A 26,880-nucleotide genomic window follows, 5' to 3' on the forward strand; every position below is an offset into this window, starting at 1 on the left:
TTATAAATTCGCAAATAAGGGAGGGAGCTTCCTAGCGAAGGTTATGGGCAGAAGAGTAGGTTACCAAAAGATACTCTCACTCAGGGACCATCAAGGGACATTAGTACACAAGGACAGTGAAATCTCAGGAGTCTTTAAAGATTTCTTTGCACGGTTATATAAACCACAGGAGGATCTGGTCAGGCCTGCTGAGACATATTTGGCTAGCGTTGACTTACCTCAAATGGAGGCTGAGGAGTTAAGGGTGTTGAACGCAAATATCACTGTAGATGAAGTTATGTGGGTGATTAAACAAAGCCCTTTGGGGAAGGCACCGGGCCCTGATGGAATGAGGAATGAGTTCTATAAGTTACTGCAAACCGAAATTAGCCCGGTGCTGACTGAGGTGTTCAACTTAACGGTCCAACGGGGCTCTTTACCATTATACATGAACCAGGCCCATATAACAGTACTGCTTAAACCCGGTAAAACAGCTCTCCATCCAGAGTCGTACCGACCAATTTCACTTTTAAATTCAGAAGCCAAGTTCTTGGCTAAATTGCTGGCAAATAGGCTGGCCAGATACCTCCCCTCCTTGGTAGAAGAGCCACAAGCAGGATTTGTCCAGGGCAGAAAAATAGCAAAGAATATGAGGAGAATACTTATAGCGTTGGAGAAAGCACAATGGGAAAGACAGCCAACCATGTTAATTAGTTTTGATGCCGAAAAGGCTTTTGACCGGGTGGATTGGGGATTCCTATTGGAAACACTTAAAGCATATGGGGTGACTGGGTTTTTTATGCAGGCGATTAGAACTCTGTACACTGATCCTAGGGCGAGAATTCTGGTTAATGGTCTGGCCTCGGACTGGTTCCCCATTGGCCGAGGTACACGTCAGGGCTGCCCTCTCTCACCCTTACTTTTTGTTCTAACACTTGACCCACTGATACGGGAGATAAGTGACAATGTAGACATAAAGGGAGTACAAATAAAAGACAGGGAATTTAAAATAGCAGCCTTTGCAGATGATTTACTGGTGTTAATAACAAACCCCAAGAATTCTTTGGGACATCTAATGGAAAGTATAAAGGAATATGGGGACTTTTCTGGCTTTCAATTAAATTTGACAAAATCGGAGGCCTTGGCGAGCCCAGACATTAAACAGGCAGATTGGGAGAAATTCCCCTTGCGGTGGGCGACGGGGTCCTTCCGATATTTAGGTGTTCAATTGGCCCTGGACCCGGCTCAGATATACACTTCTAATGTCCCACAATTGTTGAGAGATACGAGGGAGCAATTGAATAGATGGAGTTCTTTGCCATTAACTCTTTTGGGCCGGATCCACTTGTATCGTATGGTGGTGTTCCCGAAATGGTTATACGTACTGCAGGTATTACCAATAAGGCTCTGGAAAAAAGACCTTCGGGCTCACCAGAGACAGGTGGCACGATTTTGTTGGGCTGGAAGGAAACCAAAACTTAGATGGGAATATCTCAGTGGGGCACAGGTGAAGGGGGGCTTGGGGATCCCCAATATGCGTACATACAATCAAGCATGCCTCTTAAGACACTTAGGAGATTGGATCATGGGTACGAACAATCACACAGATGTACAACTAGAGAGATTGCATTTCAGCCCCTGGCACTTTAATTATTTAATACACGCAAAAGGTAGAAATCTTCCGCAGCAAGTAAAGCATAGTCTACTTTTACAGCCTTTAAGATATCTGTGGAAAGAGATAACGAAACTTTGGCAACACAGCTCAGAGTGTAGCGTGCTCTTGCCAATCACGGGTAATGCGGAGTTCGCACCTGGGAGAGAAAGTAAATTCTTTCAAGACCTGGGGAAGCAGGGTGTCATACTATTGGAAAACTTTTTACAAGCGGATGGGACCGCTATGGCTTACTCAGAGTTTGAGAGACATTATGGGGGGGGGATGTTAGCGAAATTAGCCTATTTCCAACTCTCACATTATATACATGAGCTCCACACCGCAAGTCTCCTACCAGGTTTTGAGAGGGAAATTAGGGAGCTTCTAGCTGGGGACGCAGTAGGACAGATCTCAGTGTCCGGGTTCCACAAGGTGCTGGAGGGGAAGCAACCACAAAGAGATGTTAAGATGGTCGTGGAAAGATGGAATCGGGAGGTGAAAGATCAAATAACAGAAGGGAAGATATTAGCGGCACTTCAGGGAGGGGTACGGGTGGTGCATAGTGCTGAGTTACAGGAGTGCCATTTCCGCACCATACATAGGGCATATTTTTCAGTTAAACAGGCATGGTATGCAGGAGTGGTGGAAACACATAAGTGCCCCAAATGTGCAGAAGTAAATGCATCACTTAGCCACGGCTTGTGGCAATGTAGAGAGATACGGGGGTTTTGGATGGCTCTCTCCAGGTTCATGGGCTGGGTCCTGGGGTATCGGGTGGATCTATCTTTTGAAAGGGTGATACTAAGCTCCATGGCGGCATGGCACAAAGGAACGTTGGAAGAAAAGATGTTCCTCAGTAAGCTTTGTATTTTGGGGAAAAAATGTATTCTAAATTGCTGGACAATGGATAGAGGTCCCTCATACTGGTATTGGAGAAATAGGCTACATGAGCTCATGTTATGGGAAATGCAGGACGCCCGTAATACACCCAAGAGACGCCAACGATTTATAAAGATCTGGGGGGCATACCTACACAAAATATCACCACGAGCACGTAGCCATGTGTTGAATACACTGGGTTAGTCTATAAACATGGCAAGAGTATAATTAGAAATAAGAGACACAAATACAAAGTCAAAGTGGGGAAGGGGGGGGAAGAGAGGGAAACCAAAAATGATAGTATCACGGATAATGAATATTCAACTGCCTGAAGTGTCAAGATATGATCAATGGTTCTGGCATTGGTATGATACAAATTAGCAGAGCATTACTAATTGAAGAAGATATTGACTAGATGGGCATGGGAGGGGTGGAAGAAAGGGGGACGCGACACCAGTTTGTTGATAGAGGATACCCGCATGTATTAGTTGTTTGTCTAACCATGGTTCAGTTAAGGTACTTTTTCAAATGGAATGTAGTACTTATTTTGCAATGTTAACGGGAAGTGCCGAAATATTAGAGGTAATATTGGGAGGGGAGGGCGGAGAGGTACCACAGAGCCTATAAGAGTACAAGGCTCTGTGGGGAGCTATATGGGATGGGTGGGAGGGAGGAGGGGAGAAAACGAATTAAAAAGTTTGATGATGGATGTTATTGCTGATTGGTATGACGGAAATCCTTGGGGTAGCACTGAGTGTACCCATGATTGTTGTTGTAATAATATGTATCATCAATAAAAAATGTTGAAACATAAGACAGGAGAGAGCAGCAAGTCGGCTCTGATCCAAAGACTCAAATTGAGGAAGGTAGTGGGGAGGAGAAAGGGGCCCTGGGGTGTTGGCTGTTTTGTATGTGGCCTTATGTGGCTTTGTTTCATGATCTTGAGAAATTAATACAGTAATTAAAAAATATGAGCTAAAGATTCCATTGATGAATAGATAGTATCTTGTAAATTCATATAGTAATTTTGATACACAGCACTTTGCACTAGTGTTTGATAAGGAGGTTTTATGCCCGATGATATTAACAAATATGGGGATATGCTTACTAAGGCGCATTAGCATTTATTAATGGCTGGCACAATGCTAATGCGCCTATAGGAATCTGTAGATGCTTTAGCATTTAACGCGCCGTTTAAAGGCGCGTTAAAAACGCTAACGCGCTTTAGTTACCATGCCCCATGGATAGTAGCTCCATTTCTTTTTCAGAGCATGCAGCATTTATTAAATGTATTAGGTACATGTTGATTTGTATTAATTTAGAAGAGATTTTTTTTTTAATTGAACTGTAGTTGATGTGATCACTGGCCGCTACCACATTTGTTCTTGCTATATCGCAACCCTAGTACTTGCTGGTTTACAGAGTCATTTTATATAATTTCTATTCTTATATTCCTTATCCACCACATACTTTGCAGAAATATGGACTGCACATGAATATTCAGCATTGTAGCAAATTAAATTCAGTGGCTTGGAGCAGGCAGGTCAAGTACATGACTATACTGCAAATGACCCTGTGCTCACACTGCACACGTGGTAAGCATAGGAGCCTAACTCAGGCTGCTGAGTTTCAAAATTCTGTATTTTATAACTTAAAAACAACCCTGCTGTTCTGTGATCCCAATTTTTAGTCATACTACTTCCACACCCCTCCCATCCACATACCCCTTAAGTCAGGGGTATCAAACTGCAATCAGAGGGCTGCAAAACAGTCACATTTTAAGGATATCCTTAATAAATATGCATGAGATATATTTGTATGTAGATGGCGACCGAAACTGGGTTCAGGTTCTTTGGTTTTAGTCGATAACAAATTTGTGGCTGAAATTTGCCATTCAGTTTCAACTGAAACTGGCTATTAGGGCCTGGCCCCTGAATGGGGACAGCCCCCATTGCCTCCCTTCTCCTGAACAGGAGACCCCCCCCAAGCCTATCATACCGCTGGTTGTCTAGTGGATAGTTGAGCAGGAGCAATATCCAGTTGCTCCTGCCCATGTCAGTTCCAGCATCAAGATGACTGCCGGGACCTCCAGCACAGTCTCACGAAACTGCTCCTGGAGATCCCGGCAGCCATCTTGAGACTGGAGCCAGCATGGGCAGGAGCAACTGGGGATCGCCACAACAGAGCAGGCATAGACAGGATTGACTGGGGATCACTCCTGCCCTGACTAGCCACTAGACAACTAGCGGTACGGTAGGGTGGGGAGGGGGGCTGGCAGCTGCTCCATTGTTTCAATTTGTGCCAAAAATGCACTGGCGTATTTGGCTGAAACTGAATCAAGACTGCATACAAATTTCGGGCTACTTTCGGTGCAAAATCCCAAACCAAAATTTAGTCGTTCTCTATTTGCATGTAATACCTCCATTATCCCTCTGGGACTGAAGATTGACACCCCTTCCTCTTCCCCCTCGACCCCATGACGCCTAATATACTTCTACCTCATGTGACCACAACATAATCTTGTATTTGTTACCAACCGTAATGGCAAACACCTTTACGATACTTTGTAAGCCACACTGAGCCTGCAAATAGGTGGGAAAATGTGGGGTATAAATGAACAAATAAATAAATAAATATCCGAAGAAAAGGTCCCATTATATATTTTTTAAAGGTTCCCCTTCAATTAACATTGCTCACAATTTTGTTAGGTAAAATAACATCTCAATGTAATAGTAGATTCATTTTGGATCCAAGTATGAGCAGGGCCTATGAGGCAAATATCTTTATAAACCTTTAATTCACAAATGTGGACTTTTTTTTTCAAAGTAGTATAGGTTGGTTTGTATCTGAGCTATGGAATGACACTGCGGTAGATAGTAATTAGATTTGTCAGAGCAGTAGAGTATTATTTCTGAAACAATTGCATTCTCTGATATGAAATTGACAAATATAAAAATTAAAATAAAAAAAGAAATGAAAGGCAAGTCATATTGATGCTGGTACAGCAGAACCTGTTTAATAAGAATTATTAAATTTGACAGACCAACCAAATTTGAACTAAATCACTGTTTAAAATGAATTCCAGTGTCTCAATTTCCTCTTTGGTTTGTAGTGATCTTTGGAATATACATTTAAAATATAAATTTACTTGGATTACTAAAGCTAATAGTGCCTGAAAATGCAGTGTAGGGAATGTATGACTGTGCCATAAGTTAAGAACCTTTGAAATATTCATATATAACCAGTCATGTTTGAATAACTTATGTAGAAATATTTTCTACCGGTCCATGTGAAACTACTGGGATGAAGCATTTTATGCTAAATTATTAATTTTCTTTTTCATTAGAAGATGCTGATGTTTCATTACCAACATAGATTTAAGGGCATCCAAAGGTCTTTCCATCTCTCGGATATCGCTATACCTCTCAGATATTGCCTGAAATAGACTTTCAACAGAGATAGTAGAAGTCGAAACAGTGATAGAATTCAAGTGTGTGTGGACTGGACGTAAAGAGACATCAGTGGTAGGAGAGAGGAGGAAAGAAGACCATAGGAAGGTTAAAGAAATTAGAGGAGATATGATAGAGCTGTATAAAATAATGAGTAGAGTGGAAGAGGTAATTACAAATGTGTTGTTTACTCTTTCTAAAATACAAAGACATTAGGGAGACACAATGAAGTAACTAAGTAGCACATTTATTGGAGAAAACGTTTTTTCACTGAGTGCATAATTAAGCTTTGGGATTGAGGTTGTAGTAAAAGATGTTAATGTGTCTAGGTTTAAGAGAGGTTTGGACAAGTTCCTGGAGGAAAAGTCCTTAAATCACTGGTTATCCCAGAGATAAGCAGCATGCAATTTGGCTTATGAACGTTGGAAGAGAGGAGGGAGATGTTTAAATATCTCAAGGGTGTTAATGTACAGGAAATGAGCCTTTTTCAACTGAAGGAAAACTCTGGAACGAGGGGGAATATGATGATATTAAGAGAGAATAGGCTTAGGAGGAATCTAAGAAAGTATTATTGACGGAATGGGTAGCGGAAGCGTGGAATGGCCTCCCAGTGAAGGTCATGGAGTCGAGGACTGTCGGAATTTAAGAAAGCTTGGGATAAGCAAGTGGGATCCATAGGAAAAGGAAGAGTTAGGGATTGCAGACTGGATGGGCCATTTGGCCTTTATCTGCCATTATCTATATATATAAAACTCACCCTCAACGTTCTATTGTCGGATGATGTCACTGAAGCCAAGGTTCGTAAGTTCGAAGCTCTGAAGCCAAGAAAATCACAGCCTCGGGGCCCCGCCCTCGCGTCAAAAGTTATGACGTTGGAGGCGGAGCAATTCACCCACATCAACGACGGGTGGGGGGGGGGGCCCACAGGAAAGCCTTGCTAGTGCCCGTTTCATTGGCTCCAGAAACGGGCCTTTTTTTTACTAGTGTTTCTATTTTTCTAGATACTTGTGACCTGAATTGGTCACTGGGATACTAGAATTGAAGGACCTTTGGTCTGACCCAGTATTGTAGTTCATATTTTCTTATAAGTACAGTCTTTTGACAATGCAGGAGGCAGTCAGAAATGTTGAGACTAGGGTGGGCAATGTGGTTCTTACCTGCTGATAACTTATGTTATCTGTGTTTAATTTCAACTGTTTACAAATGTTATCACTGGGGTCTATACTCAAAGTGATTTAACCTGGCAGGACACCTAGTTATAGCGCTTGGGGCAGCACTTAACCAGGTAGTGCCACTGAATATCAGCACTGACCCCCCCCCCCCCCCCCCCGCACTATCCAGGTAGTGCTGAGGTTATGCGGGGTGGAGTCTGGGCAGAGCCGCTCTTATCCAGGCACCGGCAGTATTCAGTGCCGGGGCCCAGATAGCTAACTCTGGTCATATTTGCCCAATTAGCTATCTATTCACCAGCACAGACGTTCCCGGATAACATCCGGGTAGCAGCCTACATTGGATTGGCTTCCAACACCTCCTCCCAGCCTCCCCGCAATGGTTGACTCCATCCTTAAGCCCCCCCCCCCCCCCAGAGGTGAGCCCCTCCCTGAGTCCACACCCACCCATAAGCTCCCCAGTCCTACCTTTGTCTCCCTGGTGATCTAGTGGTGGCCCTCAGGACAGGAATGAACCATTCTCACTCCTGCTTATACTGGCTCCTCTCAGTAAAAGAATAGAGTAGTAGAAGAGGAAAGAGTCTGGGCCTAATTCAACTGGCTATGGTCAGTGCTTAAAAATATCACCTACTGCCGCTGGCTGAAAATTGACCAGTTGTCTCCTCTTCTACCTGCCCCTTCTAGGTCTGATATTCAACCAGCCCAGCCAGCATATAAAGTTCAAGCAGTGGTGCTGAATATATGTCTGACTGTTTACTGTGTTAGCTCTTGTCTGTTAGCATTTACGCTCATTAGTTACAAAGTTCTGCGTATTAAATTGAAGGGAGTGAACGGGAAGGGATTTTAGATTTTGCCCTTTTTCAGTCATAGCTCAAGGTAGTAGGTATTTCCCTGTCCTTGGAGGACTCAGAATCTAATTTTATACCTGAGGCTGTGGAAGGTTTAAAAGGTCTTTTTACTAAACTATGGTAAAAGTGGCCTGCGGTAGTTTGGGCGTGTGTTTTGGTCACACGCTGGGCCATTTTTTTACCGTGGCTGGGACAAGGCTTTTTTTTAATAGGCCAGGAAATGGGCGTGTGCGGAAATGAAACCTAGTGCGCACCTATTTACAGTACCTATTTACGGCCTGAGCCCTTACCGCCACCCATTGACCTAGCAGAAAGGGCTCATGCGCTACCCATGCGGTAACCAGGGCGCTCCAACTGCTGATTACCGCTGGGACTGCCCCTCACAGTAGAAAATAGAAAATTATTTTGTACTGTGGGATTAAGTGACTTACCCAAAATCACACAGAGCAGCAATGGGATTTAAACTGGCCCCCCCTCGTTCTCAGTTTGCTGCTGTAACCATTAGGCTACTTCTCCATGGTAAATGGTTCTTTCAGTGGAAATTTTTCAAAGGAAAAGTATGTGTATACTTTTAAAAAATTTGTATAACTTAATGTGGATATTCAGCCAGAAACTAGGCAGTAGGTTATATAGAATTACTCTCATGAAGGATAATTTAGCAACAGGTTACCTAGGACTGTTTTGGTTTTTGAGGCTGTACCTCAGTTAAGTTATAAAGAAGTAGGTATATTATAACATATCTGCAGAAGTGCCAATATTCCTCTCAACCCTGAAATGCCGATCGGGACAATTCTATAAATTGGCACCTCAATGCCATGAACTTTGAGCCAATTCTATAATGGAATCTTAGCACCAAGATTACATTATAGAATATTAGTGTGAGGTTGACATTGGCACGACCATGTGTAGGTGCAACCTCTTCCGCCATCCATGTCAATGGTGAAGGTTGTAATTAAGAATTCGGTCTTTTTACCACCATCCCAATAATCATACATATCCCAGTAAAAGATTGGAATGATAAAAGACCAAGCCACATATGAGAAAAGTAATTTATTAACTTACCTTTTCTCATAGAAGTACAGTTCTGCTTATCCAAAAGTATTGGCTGAGACTGTCTCAAACATCTACTAATCATGCTGCTACTTATACAGTTTCTACACAAAGCCTCTTCATAAAAGACATTACTTCATTCTTTTCACTTATCAACTTTCTCTCTTATGTTCTTCAGCCAAAAACTCCCTGCTACTTTATCTATTACCTCATGTTCTGTTCCCTGAACTCCTGTGCACATACCATTCTAGCTACAGTCTTTGTCTGTTAGTTTACTCGGCCTTCACCTTTAACAACATCCCTTGATCTGTAACCGTGGTGCTATTTCTTCAGGGTAAGTTGGTGTACCAAGTGCCATACATAGTTTATAGTATTCTATAAACTTTGCGCATACCTGGGAGACACACCCATGCTCCACCAATATTTATTTATTTATTTAACACATTTATACCCCACATTTTCCCACTAGTTGTAGGCTCAATGTAGCTTACACAAAACCGTAGGGCAGGTTACAATTCAGAAAATACAATTAGACAATGTAATTGAAGATAATAATCGTATAGGTATCGTAAAAACAACAAAGATAATAAGAGGAAAAAAGATAGTAAGGTCCATGAATTTTGTAATAACAAAGAAGAAGTAAGTTAGGTTGGGTCTGGAGGGTAAGCCTTCTTGAACAGGGTGGTCTTCAGTAGTTTTCTGAAATTTAGATGGTTCTGAGTTAATTTTAAGATTTTGGGTAATGCATTCCATAGCCGTGTACCTATGAAGGAGAAGCTGGATGCGTAGGTAGATTTGTATTTAAGGCCATTGCAAACTGGATAATGTAAATTTAAGTAGGATCGGGAGAAACTAGAGCTGTTTCTGGGTGGTAAATCAATTAGATTTAGCATGTATCCAGGAACTTCTCCGCAAATAATCCTATGAATCAAGGTGCAGACCTTAAAGGCAATACGTTCCTTAATGGGAAGCCAGTGTAATTTTTCATGAAGGGGCTTAACAGATTCAAATTTTGATGTGCCAAAGATCAGTCTTGCTGTTGTGTTCTGGGCGGTCTGAAGTTTCTTGATTAGTTGTGAGTCTTTTCAGTGTTCAGTTTCAGTTGAAATGAGTTAGCCCATGCGTCCATTGTACTCAAGTCTAATTTGATTAAGTTGGTTATTTCAGCCAAGTCCTGTAAGTATGCCCCCCTTTCAGTTAGGCACTATCCCTGCGGAAATCGAAGCCTATTCTATAACAATGTATATAACTTCATTGTTTAACTAGCTAATTAGTGCTGTTAATTGGAATTCAAGCAATTATCAGCACTAATTGGCATTAATTAGAATTTACGCACATCACATTATAGAATATATTTAGTGAGTTGTGTGTGTAAATTTTAAGTCGCACAGTTGAAAAGAAGGTGTGGGCATTTCTCAAATGCGAGCGTGTTATAGAATACACCCGCTCTGCACCTAATATAGGTGTCGATATTTACGCCAAGTAAAACATGGTGTAAATGGTCACTACTAAATTTGGTTACATGGAGAGGCATTCAGCATATTTCTATATACTGTGTGGAAATTTAAGCCTATTCTGTAAAATTTAGGTGTACTATAGAAAATATGTCTAGGCGTATTTTTTTTCTGCACGCAAATTTCAGGCACCATATATGGAATCTAGCCCTATCTTACAGAATAGCGCCTAGTGCAGTGATTCCCAAACTGTGCACCACAGCACCCTGGTGTGCCACAGCGAACTCTCCGAGGTGCCGCAGCAAATCCTGACCTCCCTCTCGCCACCACCCGAACCGCTACTGCAGACAGCAGCGGCGGCAAAAAAGCAAAAAAAAAAAAAAAAGCAGGACTGCAGCAGCCTTCAAGCATATGCTGTCAGTTCTGCTAGTACTCTGTCCCCGCAACTGGAAGTTGACGTCAAGGGGGGCAGAGGACCAGCAGAGCTGACAGTGCATACCTGAAGGCTGCTACGGCCCCGTTCTTATTTTTTTTTTTTGTCGCAGCCACTGGGGACACAGAGCAGATGGCCTTCGGGACTCGCTCTTGCTGCCAGGGAGGTTGGATGAAAACAGGAGACGGGATAAAGTAAAAAAGTTGAAGCCAATAGGTCAGTCTCTGTTTCCCCTTCCCATTCAAAACAAAGCAAGCAAACCTATGAGCTGCTGCATAAATGTTGTCATTCTTTATTGTTGGTAGCATTTTTTATTTAATCTCACTTATATTTTCAAACATGCTGGCTTGTGCAGCATACAGATATACACAGAGGAAGTTTAATAACAGAATAACTTTTCATAGGTAGAGTAGTAATTAGTTATAAATTGTAATCAGTGTGTCATTTGGAGAGGCTGGTTATAGGGACACCCTAGCACTGTTATATTTGTGCAGAGAAAAAGATGAAGACCTGTGTGGCCGGGGGGGGGGGGGGGGGGGGGAGGTGGAGGAGAACAGTGTGGCGGGAGGGGGGTTGCTGCAAAAAAATGTCTTAGTGCCGTGAACCAAAAAAGAGCCTAACTTCCATTTTGTAGTGCCTTTCTCTTCCTTGTTGGTAGACAAATCTGGTTCATGTGTTTTCATTGTGAATATCCTGAAGACTTGACTGGCTGTGGTTCCTCCAGGTCGTAGAGTCAGCTTGCTTGATCTTCTAACATTCCAGCACAGATCTATTTTTCTTGGGAGTATAGGTTGACTCCTTTCTTACAGGAGTTACAAGTGCTCTGGACAAAACACAGATACACCACTGTGGTTTCAGCTCATACCATTTCCAACTAAACAATTGCGTATAACATTTTTTAAAAATCATTTTATCTCTGGGCAGGGAATAAAGCATTTTAAATGTCTTTAATTCTCTATATTTCATTGCCTAAAATCTGTACTGCGTGTAGTCAGTGGACAGTGGCAGCCTTTTTGTCAGCATGGTGCCTCCTGAGGATCCTAAAACAAGGAAGAGCTCAGCCTCCCATTACCATTTGGTTTCTTCATGAGCCAGTGACTTTAATAAGGTGAAGTGTCGCCTCTAAGTGCCCATATCAATGATCCATGAGGTACCTCTCTTTTGGCTGTTTCTGGGCATTGTGACATCTACAAAAGCAATCATAAAGTCTTTGGGGAGGGGGGGAGTGGAGGGGTTTCTTGGTTTTTGGTTTTCAAGGGAAGGGGTGAGCGGGGAGAAATGATAACTTTGATCATGGACGGAAAATTGAGCTGTGTAAATTTGTAACATATGTGCAAGCAAATTACAAAAATTCAGTGAGTCGGGTAGGAAATAAGCCAACACTGCAGTTTTGGTGAAACAGATTTTAATGCATGCTGGGGGTGCATGAAGCATAGAAGAAAGCCAAATGCAGTAAACATATGAGCGCTCAATTTTAGGAAATGGTTTACTGCACATCCATGAGTGGACTATTACATTAACAAACAAGCTTTTTTTCAGAAGGAAAAAACTGTGAGCCAGCTAAAAACCATAATTATAGTACTACTGTACAATGGTGATAAATATTCAGGTACAATGTTTCCCAGCTCTGAAGAGCTTGCAGTATAAGGGGGTAACTGAGAGCCTCCTTTTAGGCACAGCCAGTAGGACTATCGCGCATGTTGCACACACCAAATCAACACTACCGTGCCCACCCGGCAGTAATTTTGAAATTGGCATACGCTGTTTTCCGGAGTAGAAAATATTTTTCTATTTTCTACTGAGGGGGGGCGTTCCCAGCAGTAATCGACAGATTGGCCACATTAGTGTGCGCTGTGAGTACCACACACGAGCCTTTAACGCTCGGTCAGTGGGTGATGGTAAGGGCTCAGACAGTGAATAGCCGCTCACTACTTTTAATTCTAGCACACGGCCATTTACTGCCCACGTTAAAAAGAGCTTTTTTTCCCCCAGCTGCGGTAACAAAATATGGCCCAGCATGCACCAAAAACACATGCCCACACTATGCAGACCACTTTTTTACCATGACTCAGTAAAAGGACCCTTTAGTTTGCAAATTAATGCATACTAAATCCTGCTAAGAGTTGGCGCTAATTCGTGCATTAACTAGTAAAGTCTATATATGCGCGCAAAATTCAATGCGCAGATTTGGGCACACGCCTAATTTGCGTGTCTAATTTAATTGAATATCAAGCCAATTAGTGCCAATATTTGGTCACTAGCAATTATTGGTGCTTATTGGCAGCATTTTGAATTTACATACGTATCTTCCTACTCCAGTATTCTAACAAGATATGCGTGTAAATTTGTAAGAAGTGATCTGAAAAGAGGGCATGACCATGGGAGGGGCATTCCTAGAATTTGCTCGCAATGTTATAGATACGGCAGATTCGCACCTAATCTTCATGCAAGGATTTACACCAGGTTTCAGTTGGTGTAAATCCTGGGCATGGATCCCGTCACTAAGTGCTGTTCTATAAACGGCGCCCAACTCAATTAGAGAATAGCCCTTAGCACTCATTTTGTTTCAGTTCTCAAATTTGAGTTCCAGTTACTGAATTTAGCCCTAAGTTCTCAACGCCCTATGGTAGAAGGGCTTCTTCGTGTGCTGTCTTCTCTCATCTCCCTGGTTTGTGTTTGCTCACTTCCCTCCTTCCCATTCACACTTTCCTCTTCTTTTCCTCTTTTCTGTTGTTGATTCCTTGTTCAAAATGTTCAATGCAAAATACATTTGTGTACCTCCAGAGTTATTAACAAACCTAACCTTATCCTACATAGTCCCCTCTTAAAACACTAAGATATGTGAGCAGAATTGTACTGTGAATGGCTAAAAGTGGGAAGAAGCAGCAACCAACTTAAATGTTGATCATGGACCGAAAAGGGCTGGCTCCAGTAGAAGTCAAACCTAGGTTGTTGCCTAAGGTGTCAGAATTTGGGAAATGGTAAAAGAGCAGCATGCCTGGTGGAGATCCCCCAGTCCCATCAACCCAATTGAGTGGGCTGGGATGGGTGGTGGGGACCTGGGCCACTTCTCTCCCCAGCATTTTTTTTTAACTTTTGAAAACCATGGTTGCGGGCATAGCACTTTCTGGTGCTGATCTTATGCAATGTGAGTTCAGCATCAGGACATACTGGCCCTGTGACCATTCATTTTGAATTTGCTTATGATGGCAGCCTTAAGGAGGAGTTGGTAGATGCGGCAGGGAGTCAAAAGCAAGTCACGGTTGGCAGAGTGTTTCAAAGGTGATTTTCCTAGAGCAGCCCTTGTTGAAAATATTGTTTCCAAGACTGAGATCTTGATTAGGTTCCAAGACCAGAGACGTTGGATGCTCAGGCCAATGGAACTGGAAATACACCAGAGCAGGGGTTCTCAACCCTTATCCAGTCGAGTTTTCAGAAAACTTGTATACAGGCAGTGCATGCAAATCTATCTTATGCATATTCATTGTGGATATCCTGAAAATCTGACTTGCTGGGTGTGTCCCAAGGACCTGGTTAAGAACCTCTGCACTGGAGGCAGCATTTTACAGCTCCTGGGAAGCAGGGTGTCCTTGCATACGGGAGTGGAATTTGCTGGCAAAGGATAGAATGCTCCTGTATCAGAATCCAAAGGGTTTGAGGGCTCTCATTTGGGATTGCAAGGCCTCAGGAGAGGGAGGAGGGACTGGGGCAGTAAAACCCAGTAGCTACGATAGAAGACTTGTACCTTGGCCCTCATACAAACAACAGTGAAGCTTCTGGTTAACAGTAACAACAGTAAGTCTGACAGAAAATGACCAAAATGTTTTGCACTGAAGTGTTCATGTTTCTAAATCTAGTATGTTTGTATGTTTCTGTTACCATTAGGTGGGAATTTTGACAGTTCCTTTGATATTGAGAAGGGCATTGGCACCATAGTAATTGCAAAACCACTTGATGCAGAACTGAGATCCATATACAACATGACTGTGGAAGTCACTGATGGAACAAATATCGCAACCACACAGGTAGGCCATGTGATTGACCTGTGAACATCTATCAAAGGGTATGAACTACTCCTCTTTAAAAAAAAATTTAAAAAAAAAAAGATTCAGTGGGACTTTTGGCAACCTGTCTTGAGTCTACCCCAAAGTTAGGTACCAAACATTTAGGCGCTAAGCATCAATTCTGTAACAGCAATTCTGCGCGAAACTGCCATTATAGAATACTAGCATAAGGCCACATTAATATGCCACACTTTAAACACAAACATTTACAACAGCGCATAACTGGCATGTGTTCTATAACGTGTGTGCACAAGTCCTGGACCCGCCCCTGATTTTGCCCATGCCCCTCCCTGGTCCACACCTCTATTGCAGTTGTATGCTATGTATTTTGCACACACATTTTATAGAATACCAACAAAGGTCAGTTGCGTGTGTAACTTCTAATTGCTGTCAATTATTGCTAATTAACTGTTCCAATTATTGGTAGTTAATATCAATTAACTCATTATTATAATATGTTATGCACACAACTGACCTTATTCTATAACTTGCATGAGCAATATTGCACACCTACCTCTGGATTCTATAAAGGTCTCTCATATTTGGGCACGGATCCCAGATCAGCCCCCAAAATAGTTAGTAGGCTCCAATGATTGAATTGTTGATGATAACAAACACTTAATCGGCACTGATTATGATTTGGGCGCTGATCTGGCTATACGCTATTCTGTAAAACTGAGCACCTAAATTGAATGGCACATAACTCAAAAGGGGTGTGGCCATGGGAGGGGTATGGGTGGGTCAGGGACATTCACAACAGATGCATTCAGTGTTACAAGATAGTGGTGATTCACGCCCATTTTGTTCGCCAGGATTTACACTATATTTCAGCTGTGTATGTCCTTGTGCCCAAAGTTGAGTGCCGAATTCAGCACTCAATGCTGTTCTGTAAAGAGCGCGCATTCTGAAATGCATGTTATAGAACAACGTTGAGCGCCAAATTTTATCAGCATCAAATTTTCAGTGCCATTTATAGAATCTGGCCTTAAGCGTCAAGTTTGGTGTTCAAGTGTGTAGAATTTGGAAGTTTTAACTATATGTAGGTACAAGTACGTGCATAGTGTCATTTTGAGTATAGGGGGAAGTGGTATGGATCTGAATGTATAGAGGATAATTCTATAAAGTAGACGCCAACATTTTACACAGGGTATGCACATAGATGTTTAGAATAACAGCACATATGTGCACGTATTCACATATATTACAAAATCCCATTCTGTTCAGTAAGTACTCACATATATTACATAGCACATATTGTACAGGTGAGAATATACACATGGGTGGAGCCTAGGCAGGACTACACTCTAAATTACATGCATATTTCTGGCATTTAGGCACAAGTGCTTACACCAGCTGTACCAGCTCTATGACTGGTGTAAGTGGTCATGCCTAAAGTTTAGCCATTCATCAGACTATATAATGCTTGTATTCTTTAAATGAAACTAGGTGCCTACTTGCCTCTATAGAATAGGTGTCACATAGGTTTTGCTTACTTTTCACTATGCAGAAAGTTATAAAAATTACCCTGTTGGTGTACGTTTCAGACCTGTTTTCGAGTAAAAATAATTTTTATACAAGCCGATAACTACAAAAAGCTCTTAAACCCAAAGCTGTTTTTCCCCCCAACATTTGTGTTGTCCTTTCTGATTGGAATTTGATTTTGGATCATTTTGGTTGCTTCGTGTTTACATTGAACTTAAGAACCATAACAATGTTTCCTATGGCTAGTGTAAAGCAAAAGCCTTAAGTCTGTTATAATTTACTCAGTTCAGTGTTTTGTCACGTATGAGAAGAGACTGGAAGACCTGAATATATATACCCTAGAGGAAAAGAGCAACAGGGGAAATATGATACAGATTTTGAAATACTTGAAAGGTAATAAAATCTTTTTCAGAGAAGGGGAAAGGTTGCAGCGTAGTAGACTTAGGAGTAATATCAGGAATTTTTTTTTCACGGAGAGGGTGGTTGATGCCTGGAATGCCTTCCGGGGGGGGTGGGGGGAGGTGGTGGAGACAAAAACAATGATGGAATTCAAAAAGGCAAGGGATGAACAAGGAGTATCCCTCATTAGAAAATGGTTGATACAAAAACAAAACTTAAATGTCTGCATATGTTTTGATGGGTTAAGTGGTGCTTAGACAGCAGCTCCAACTGTAAAGAACTAAGGCCTGTGCAGGGCAGACTTCTATGGTCTGTGACCCATACAGGGCAAAACAGGAGAGGGCTTTGTAGACAACTTCAGTAATTGACAAGCTTCTACGGGGTGTGTCACATATATGACAAGACAGATTGAGATAGGCTGCAGTGGGTTTAGACAGCAACTCCAGTAGTTGGAAAGTAAGGACAGTGCAAGGCTGACTTCTATAGACTATGTCCCAGAAATGGCTAAGAAAGGCCAGGATCAAGTGTTTTATACCACATTCTTGGTATAATCATGAATTGATAATGACGTCGTTCTCACCCAGCTGATGAAAGCTCCTTTTGAGCCACTGAATTCCTGCCATCTGAAGTACTTGACCTGAAAGGTCGTTTTCTTGGTGGCTGTTACTTCCGCTCGTATGGTCAATGAGCTTCAGGCCCTGGTTGTACATGCACCTTGTATCAGGTTTCATCACAACAGAGTAGTCCTCCGCACACACCCTAAGTTCCTGCTGAAGGTGATGTCGGAGTTCCATCTGAACCAGTCAATTGTCTTGCCAACATTCTTTCCCCGTCCACATACCTGCCCTGGCGAAAGCAGATTGCATACCTTGGACTGCAAGAGAGCATTGGCCTTTTACATGGAGCGGACGAAGCCCTTCAGACAATCCGCCGAGTTGTTTGTTTCTTTCGATCCCAACAGGAGGGGAGTCGCCATCGGAAAACGCACAATCTCCAGTTGGCTAGCAGATTGCATTTCCTTCACTTATGCCCAAGCTGGGCTGTCTTTAGAGGGCCATGTCATGGCTCATAATGTTAGAGCCATGGCTGCGTCAGTGGCTCACTTAAAGTCAGCCTCCATTGAGGAGATTTGCAAGGCTGCAACGTGGTCATCAGTCCACACATTCACATCTCACTACTGACTTAGCAGGATACCCAACGCGACAGTTGGTTTGGGCAGTCGGTGCTGCAGAATCTGTTTGGGGTTTAGAATCCAACTCCACCCCCCAGACCCATTTTTGTTCTGTTCCAGGCTGCACTCTCAGTTAGTTATTTATGGTTTCAAGTCAATCTATATTATGTCCTCGCCGTTGCGAGGCCCAGTTGACCAATGTTCACTGTTTTGAGTGAGCCTGGGTGCTAGGGATACCCCACATGTGAGAACAAGCAGCCTGCTTGTCCTTGGAGAAAGTGAAGATACTTACCTGTAGCAGGTATTCTCCAAGGACAGCAGGCTGATTGTTTTCACAAACCCACCCTCCTCCCCTTTGGAGTTGTTCTTGTTGTTTGTTGCTTCTATGCTTTTTGATTAAACTGAGGAAGCACACTCACGCGACGGTCGGGAAGTCGTCCGTGCATGTGCGGTGCGTGCGATTCGCATGCTAGAAGACTCTAGCAAAACTTTGTTTTATTTTGCTGGCACCCACATGTGAGAACAATCAGCCTGCTGTCCTCAGAGAATACCTGCTACAGGTAAGTATCTTTGCCATTTTCATGGTTTGGGCCTCTCAACTCAGCTATTTTGCACCCAGTTACACTCAATTTGTTCCTCCCCACCCCATTAGTGTGACATATTCATACAATTTCAGTGAGTCCCTTTTTGCTGTTCACAATTTCAGGCTTTCATTTTGCTTCATTCATTTTTTCCTACAGGGGCTGGCGGTAAGACTTAGGTAAATGCATCTGCAATCTCATGATGTCTGTAACTGACCATCACAAAGCTTATTTTAGATATTTGGGACTGAGGCATGATGTCCTTGGCTCTGACATCTGTTCAAAATGTCACCTATACATAATCAAAGATTGTTCTCATTCAAGAATTTTGTTTTGGTTTCTGGTACAGTGCCAACAACAAAATCTGCAGCATTTTGTGGCATCTTATTGCGTTCTAAAGGGTGTCATGGCAAATTGTTGCCACAATATTGATAAGAATAGGTTGCTCTGGCAACCCCCAAAAATGCAACAGGAGACCCATGATTTGCTTTCAATCTCTATTTTGTATGCTGCTGTACCAGTGTTTATGTTTTAAGAAGTGCACCTTAGTCTTTATAAAGACTGCGGTCATCTTTTCATAGATTTTATTGGTTTACACGTCATCGTGATAAGCTTTCAAGACTCCTGAGGCAGGCATCTGTCCAAAACAGGGTGCCATGTTGAGCTTTTCACTCCCTGAATAAAAACCATCTTTTTTATGAACTTTCTGATTGCATCGTCATCATTTATTGAGTGCAGAAATGTCCTGTTGCAGACGCTATTTCTTTGTCTTTCTTCTAGTATTTAACAGGTAGCATTTCATTAAAATTGCTCTTTTATTACACTCAATAATAGCACTAGTGTCGCCTCAATTCATACTCGCAAAAATATTTACAAAGTATGAGCTACCATTTTAGAATTTATGAAGAAATTGAATTACAGTGCTGTTTTTCCATTGTAGAGTACTGCCAGAGTGCAGAGTGACTCTAAACTTTCTAAACACAACAGGGGACCATTGACATCCTATTACTGAAAAGCAGGTATTGTTTCATTGTTTTGTGTACTTGCTGCCTGGTGAGCACAGTGTAGAATTTTCAAATCTGCTGAGGGTTCTGGTCACTGCACCCATTGATTTTGCTTGTCTGCTTTTGCTGAATGAATTACATTTTTCTTCCTCCCAGCAAAACTCAGCTGGATGTATGATGTCTTTTCTGAATACCTTGACATCCTGGGGTTTTTAATCTTTCTTGTTATTAGATATTCAAAAATGTACAAGCAAGATAAACTTGTCCAGAAAATATGATCAAAAAGGAAAAATTTAAACAATCCAAAGGATAGATAAGTTTTCTTAACCGAGTATGTAACGCCCCTTTACCTGGGCGCTCTTCGGGTCCGGGATCCGAGTGGGCTGGAGCCTCCCGAAGGCAGTCTTATTCCTTCACTTGGCGTGCGGTGCCTCCACCTGGGGAAAGAAGTGTTAGTGGGTGGGATGACCCTCGTCTCCCCTAGGAAACTGAGCCTCTGAAATGACCACTCCACAGTCAGCAGATTATAACAAAATACCTGGAACTCTTTATTTTAATTCTGCAACCAGCAGCTTCAGTCAATTCAATAGGAAAAATAGTCCAACAACAGATAATACATCAAACCTCTCTTGATCTCTTCTGTGGTTCCTCAAAGGGAATCCTGTGACCTTCCCCTCCAGGTATATTTGCATGGATATTCAAGGCACTTAATAATATGTACAGTTATATATACCCCATGTGTGTACACTGAGCAAGTTTTGATCTCAATCACTGCTTCCTATCTCAGCCCAAGAAACACTTTCTTATCCTTTCAAACCCTCTAGGTTTGATCCTTCAACAGTGTCCAAACTCTTCAGATCACCTTAGTCTGTGGGACAGGCTCTCTTTAGCCTCCAGCCCCCCCCCCCCCCCCCCCCTCCATTCCTTAAACTTCTCCTCCAGCTCTTCAAGCCAAAAATCTTAAAATTCACAAAGAAAGGCAAAACCAAACTAAGACCCCCCCCCCCCCCTTTAAAGGGCAAACACACGCTTTTATTATCTCTTAACTTCACCCTCCCTGTCACTGTTCTGTACCAGGACACTTTTCCTTTGCATTTTATTTCATAAACACTCCCATGGGCTGAGCTTCCTCCACCCAGGGACCTCCCAGTCACTCCCCTCAGTGACTCTTCACAGGGACTTACTCTCTTTAGTAATCTCAGTTTAATAGGGGATTACAAGTAGATCTCAGTTCCCTAGTCTGATCATTATTTGCTGATCTTTACTTTATCTCAGCCTCTCATTCTGTTTTTCCTCAGATGCACTCCACTAGACCATTAAGGTGATTCAAACAGTTTGAGAAGCCAGCGTTCTTGGATGTTGGTACCTTGCTCCCTGGGATACTTTGAGGCTCATTTTCAAAGCACTTAGCCTCCCAAAGTTCCATAGAAACCTATGGAACTTAGCCTCCCAAAGTGCTTTGAAAATATGCCTCTTTACCACTCACATTGGATGACCAAATTCAATGGTGGTGTTTTGTTTTGAAGGACGTAACATTATGGTCTATATGTTTACAGTTGTATTAAATTTAATATACCACATTACACATTAAAAGAAAGGACATAAGAAAGGAACTACTATGGTTTGGGAAAGTCCATAACACACAAAGAACATCCATCGAAAACATATTCATTAATCCCCTATAGTGGCAACTGGAAAAGCTAATGACTCTTGGTGTCAGGGGAACCAGGAATCATGGAGGGCACACTGGTATACTGATTCACTATGAGTACAAATAAGAGCCTTGTGGAGACAGTGGAGGTGTACCAGGATGCCTAGGGATTTGACATTTGCAACACTAGTTAATTATAGGCAAGCTGTTGATAGAACTAAACAGTCTTATTTCAGTTCTTGTTTGGCTGATCATCCGTTGTGCAAGACCTGGTGAAGGTCCCTGCTCTACCTTGTTGTAGTTGCAGTCTCTGAGTCTAGGGTGTCTATGACATCCCAGGTTGCTACTGCAGTTTCCATGACCCTATCATCTCCTCTTGTGCAATGGACAGTTCTCAAACCCATGGGTGAATTCATCTACCTTTCACACTACAGTATTGATTTTGGACCCTTGTCCCACTACATTGCTGGGTTCCTGTTAGGTGTAGTGCAATTGCCTTTGAGTTGTGGAGGAAACAACTCTAAAGACAAACAGGGGAGTGTTCACCTAGCATTGAAAAGTTCTTCTCTTGATATCTTCCAGCCTAGCTTGTCTCAGCTCATCTCTATCCTTTCTTTGCTGGTAAAAATAATTGAGCATGTTGTTCTTAGTAATTTCAAGACTATTGTGATATGCACTCTCTTCTTAACCATCAACAATATGGCTTCTGGCCTAACCATGGTGTGGATACTTTGTTGACTGCTAAAGAGCTTAGAAAGGCCGGAAGCTGTATTTCTTCAGATTTTTTTTCTTTTTTATGTAGCTGCTTCATTTGATTCTGTCAGCCGTGATATGTTGAGCTGTATTGAAGTTGGCAACAAAGTGCTCCATTGGTTTTCCTTCTACTTAGCATGGGTTTAAAAAGAATTTGGACAAGTTCCTGGAGGAAAAGTCCATAGTCTGCTTTTGAGACAGACATGGGGAAGCCTTTGCTTGTCCTGGGACTGGTAACATGGAATGTTGCTACTATTTGGGTTTCTGCCAGGTACTTGTGACCTGGATCGGCCACTATTGGAAACAGGATACTGGGCTAGATGCACCATTAGTCTGACCCAGTATGGCTATTATTATGTTCTTTTGAGAGATCATATACAAAAGATCTACTACTACTACTACTTAACATTTCTAGAGCTCTACTAGGGTTACGCAGCGCTGTACAAATTAATAACTAAGGACGGTCCCTGCTCAGAAGAGCTTACAATCTAAAGGACGAAATGTCAAGTTGGGGTAGTCTAGATTTCCTGAGTAGAGGTGTTGTGATTAGGTGCCAAAAGCGACATTGAAGAGGTGGGCTTTGAGCAATGATTGTTAGGCACCCAATACAGAGTGAGGTGGCTTAGGGTTCAGTGCTATTAGCTTGGCTTTTTAATATCTATCTATAACCCTTATGTGATATCCAAAAGCATTCTATATATTAATATGTTTATACTTGATGACATGTGCCCCTGTTATGCTTGGTGCCCTGAGTGATGGTATTAGATCCATTGTCTGGCTGAGCCAGGACCCCCTTCTATGGTACGAATAGCTGGCATAAATATTTCAGTATGTGCTGAAATTCAGTATCTTGGAGTGATTCTGGATATCCAGCTAATTTTTTGACCATAGCTTAATGCTATAATCTTATAAGGTCTTCCATAAACTGAGAATCGTACATCATTTGCACCTCATTTTTGGGGAATCTAAGTTTCATATTATTGTTCTAGCAGTTATTATGTTGATTTTACTAATATAGTCCTTTGTGGTTTGTCTGCTTCTACTCTTCACTCTTTACAGCTTGTACCAATGTTAATGAGATTGCATTGGTTACCCATTGAACAACATGTACCATGCAAGGCTATATTGCTCATTTTTAAGTTGCACTGCTGTTTGGCTGCTGACTGCAATCCTCATGCTGGCTCACAAAGTGAGCCACTTTCTCCATATGAGTTTGCAACCTACATATGCTCTGTAGACTTCGTGTGATTTGGATATGGATATTTTCCTGCTATGCTCCACTTATATGGAATACTTGCCTGTCACTTTGCATTGCCTGAAGGACAGAAGGACTTCTAAGATTTCCATAAGTCTTTGAAGACCCAACTGTTTAGACAGGCGTACAAGTGCTTCTGATGCATGTTTTGTAGTGACTTGAATTAGGTTTCTTTCTAAACTAATGTAATTGTCGTCATTTCTGTGTTATTTGTATACTAGTAAAAGAAGCCCGTTTCAGAGCAAATGAAACTGGCCCTAGCAAGGTTTTCGTCGCCAACACCCCCCTCCTCCCTCCTCGGCCAACCCCTTGGTTGTTCTGCCATTGCTCCGCCCCCAACGTCATGACGTTTGACGCGAGGGCGGGGCCCGGAGCAATTTGCCACTCCCTGCCTCCCTCCCTGCCAACCCCTTCATTGTTCTGCCATTGCTCTGCCCTTGAGGGCGGGGCCCGGAGCGATTTGCCACCTCCCTGCCTCCCTCCCTGCCAACCCCTTCGTTGTTCTGCCATTATTCCACCCTCGAGGGCGGGGCCCGGAGCGATTTTGATGGCTTCACCACCACGAACCTTCGAACCTTTTTGAAGGAAGTTAGAGCTTGGCTTCACTGACGTCAGTGTCCTCAGAACGTTGAGGGTGAGTTTTATTATAGTAGATTTTTTTGTAGATATTTGATTGTAATCCACCCTGAACTATGGCAAATTGGTGGGAAATATATCCTTTAAATAAAAGAAAGAAAGAAAAGAATGTCGAAGAAAGATCCCAAACTGCAGCACAATACAAAGCTGAGTGAATGAATGTCCAGAGGCATTTGTTGCCTATTTCCAGTTTTCTTTCTGAACCTGTAGCAAGATTACAGTTACTATATTTTGTGCTAGAAAAGATCTATATAAATGCATTCATGCTGTGATTCAAGCAGGGGAGAAAGAGAAATTTTGATTTATTAATGGCATACAAGCTATGAAGGCATCTGTCAGATTGATTAACTTCTAGCAGTCCTAGGTTAGGGGCAAGTCAGTGAGGTTTTTTTCAACTCCCCTTAATTCATCATTGCTCAAGGCCATGCTTGGAAAAGAGATTACTTTTATCAGGCTGAAGCTGTACATCGCCCTCCTATGACCCTTCTCAGATAGAATTTGTTCTCTCTGGGCTGTAGCTACAAAAGATTTTTTTTTAAAAAAAATCACCAAAAGAACCCTGATTCTGGAGTATCTCATCCTTCTGATGTTATATAATCTTGAGACTTGATCCTGAGTTTGCTCCCTCCTCCCAAATCTCTCTTTCAATTTGTAATAGTAGCTGCTAACAGTAAAAGAAATCCAAATGTGTGCCTGTGGGAATGTGGCCAGAGAATGTGTTGTTTTCGTTGAGGCTGTCCATGGCTATTTAGCATATTTAAAAAAAAATGATTAGAGTTCCTAGGCATCACTGAAACTATCTGTAAATGCTCTAGCAGTTTAGTGTATGTGGAAGCTTTTCAGGTGCCAAGTTCCAACATTCAACCATGTAGAGCCCTAATGAACTTTATCTGCATCTTCTGAAGAATTCATCCTTCCATCATTAAGTCCATTAAATAGCAGAGCTCTGCTATTGAAGAACAGTTTTGCAGAAACCATATGTCCTAGCTGTGCTCATTACTGTTTTTTGTTTTGGTTTTTTTTGTTACATTTGTACCCCGTGCTTTACCACTCATGGCAGGCTCAATGCGGCTTACATGGGGCAATGGAGGGTTAAGTGACTTGCCCAGAGTCACAAGGAGCTGCCTGTGCCTGAAGTGGGAATCGAACTCAGGACCAAAGTCCACCACCCTAACCACTAGGCCACTCCTCCACTGTTGCTACTATTGGAGATTCTACATGGAATGTTGCTATTCCACTAGAAGTCGGCCCTTGCAGATCACCAATGTGGCCGGGCAGGCTTCTGTGAGTCTGACGTCCTGCACGTACGTGCAGGACGTCAGACTCACAGAAACAGAAGCCTGCGCAGCCTTCTACATGGATTGTTGCTAGTGGAATAACAACATTCCATGTAGAATGTCCAATAGTAGCAACAGAATCTCAACATTCCATGTAGAATCTCAAATAGTAGCAACATTCCATGTAGAATCTCCAATAGTATCTATTTTATTTTTGTTACATTTGTACCCTGCGCTTTCCCACTCATGGCAGGCTCAATGCGGCTTACATGGGGCAATGGAGGGTTAAGTGACTTGCCCAGAGTCACAAGGAGCTGCCTGCCTGAAGTGGGAATCGAACTCAGTTCCTCAGTTCCCCAGGACCAAAGTCCACCACCCTAACCACTAGGCCACTCCTCCACTGTTGATGTAATGGCCCTCCAACAGTGGGAAACCATATTGTTTCTTTCAGCAGACCTGGTGTATGGCTTGGAAGATAGTGATAATATTTGGTAAGAGGATTCTTTAAAGCGTTGGCTTAAATGAAAAATGGTGAACGACTTCTGACATCAAATGAAATACAGGTAGGGTTGGGATTTGTTAGAAAGCTGCTGAAACAGAAGCTGATTACTCATTAAGAATTTCAGCAAGTTGATTTCACAACCAGTTTTGCAGATATCACTATTCAAGGGGTTTGTCCAGCTAGCGTATTTGGATTTATCTCACATCTTCAGTAGTAGCTCAAGGTGAGTTGCATTCAGGTGCACTAGATGTTTCCCCTTCCCCAGAGGGCGTACAATCTAATTTTTTGTAACTGAAGCAATGGAGGGTTAAGTGACTTGTACAAGGTCACAAGGTGCAGCAGGATTTGAACCAGGCTTTGCTGCTTGTCAGCCTGATGCTGTATCCACTAGGCTATTCTTCCAAACAAATATTGACATTTGAAATTCTCACTTCCCCCCCCCCCCCCCCCCCACCCCGTAACCAGCTAAGTTTTGTCTGGGCAAATTGTAACCTGCAAAACTTTAAATGGATAAAAATAGGCTGTGCTCAGGCTGTTCCTAGGGTGGGGTTAAATTATAGCTGGTCATTGCCAGTGGTCAGCCAAAAAGAAGGTCTAAAGCTAATCAGATAGTTTTCTCCAGTTTATTTCAAGCCCTGATATTCAGCCCACCCTTTTTTTGGTCTGAATATCTCAATATAGCCATTTACTCATGGCTGGCGAAATATCAGCCTTCTAATTTTCAAACTAACAAATATACAGTTGGAATTGAGCCCTGTGGGTGATGTTTCTCCTCAGCTGTACACATGTGCATGAACACACAGAATGAACATCACGCATATGGCAAACATGGCACGCACAAGAAAACATATTATGATCTTGCCAGGTATTTGTGGCCTGGATTGGCCGCTGTTGGAAACAGGATGCTGGGCTTGATGGACCTTTGGTCTTTCCCAGTATGGCAATACTTATGTCCTTATGACAGGTTTTAATTAGGTGTTATAAGGCAACACTACATAAACTATATATATATAAAAATAAATTTTTAAACAGTAATATGCTAAAATAATGTAAGGGCCCTTTTACTAAACCATGGTAAAAGTTGCAAATTGAATGTGGCCACCTCTGGGGACATTTACAGCATTTGCCATTTTAGGTGCCACGTTAATTTGCATATACTGCACGGTACTGTGCTTGGAGTTAATGTGGAAACA

At 42.3% G+C, this 26,880-nt stretch overlaps 1 protein-coding gene across 1 annotated transcript in view; it reads left to right on the top strand.

Annotated features, from left to right (window-relative positions):
- Positions 1–26,880, top strand: part of FAT3 (FAT atypical cadherin 3) — a 739,365-nt gene that overhangs the window by 492,742 nt on the left and 219,743 nt on the right. The window contains 1 exon segment of the mRNA XM_030200168.1: positions 14,798–14,937. Coding sequence (XP_030056028.1) covers positions 14,798–14,937 — 140 coding nt within the window.

This window comes from Microcaecilia unicolor, chromosome 4 (genome assembly GCF_901765095.1).
Source record: "Microcaecilia unicolor chromosome 4, aMicUni1.1, whole genome shotgun sequence".
NCBI lineage: Eukaryota > Metazoa > Chordata > Amphibia > Gymnophiona > Siphonopidae > Microcaecilia > Microcaecilia unicolor.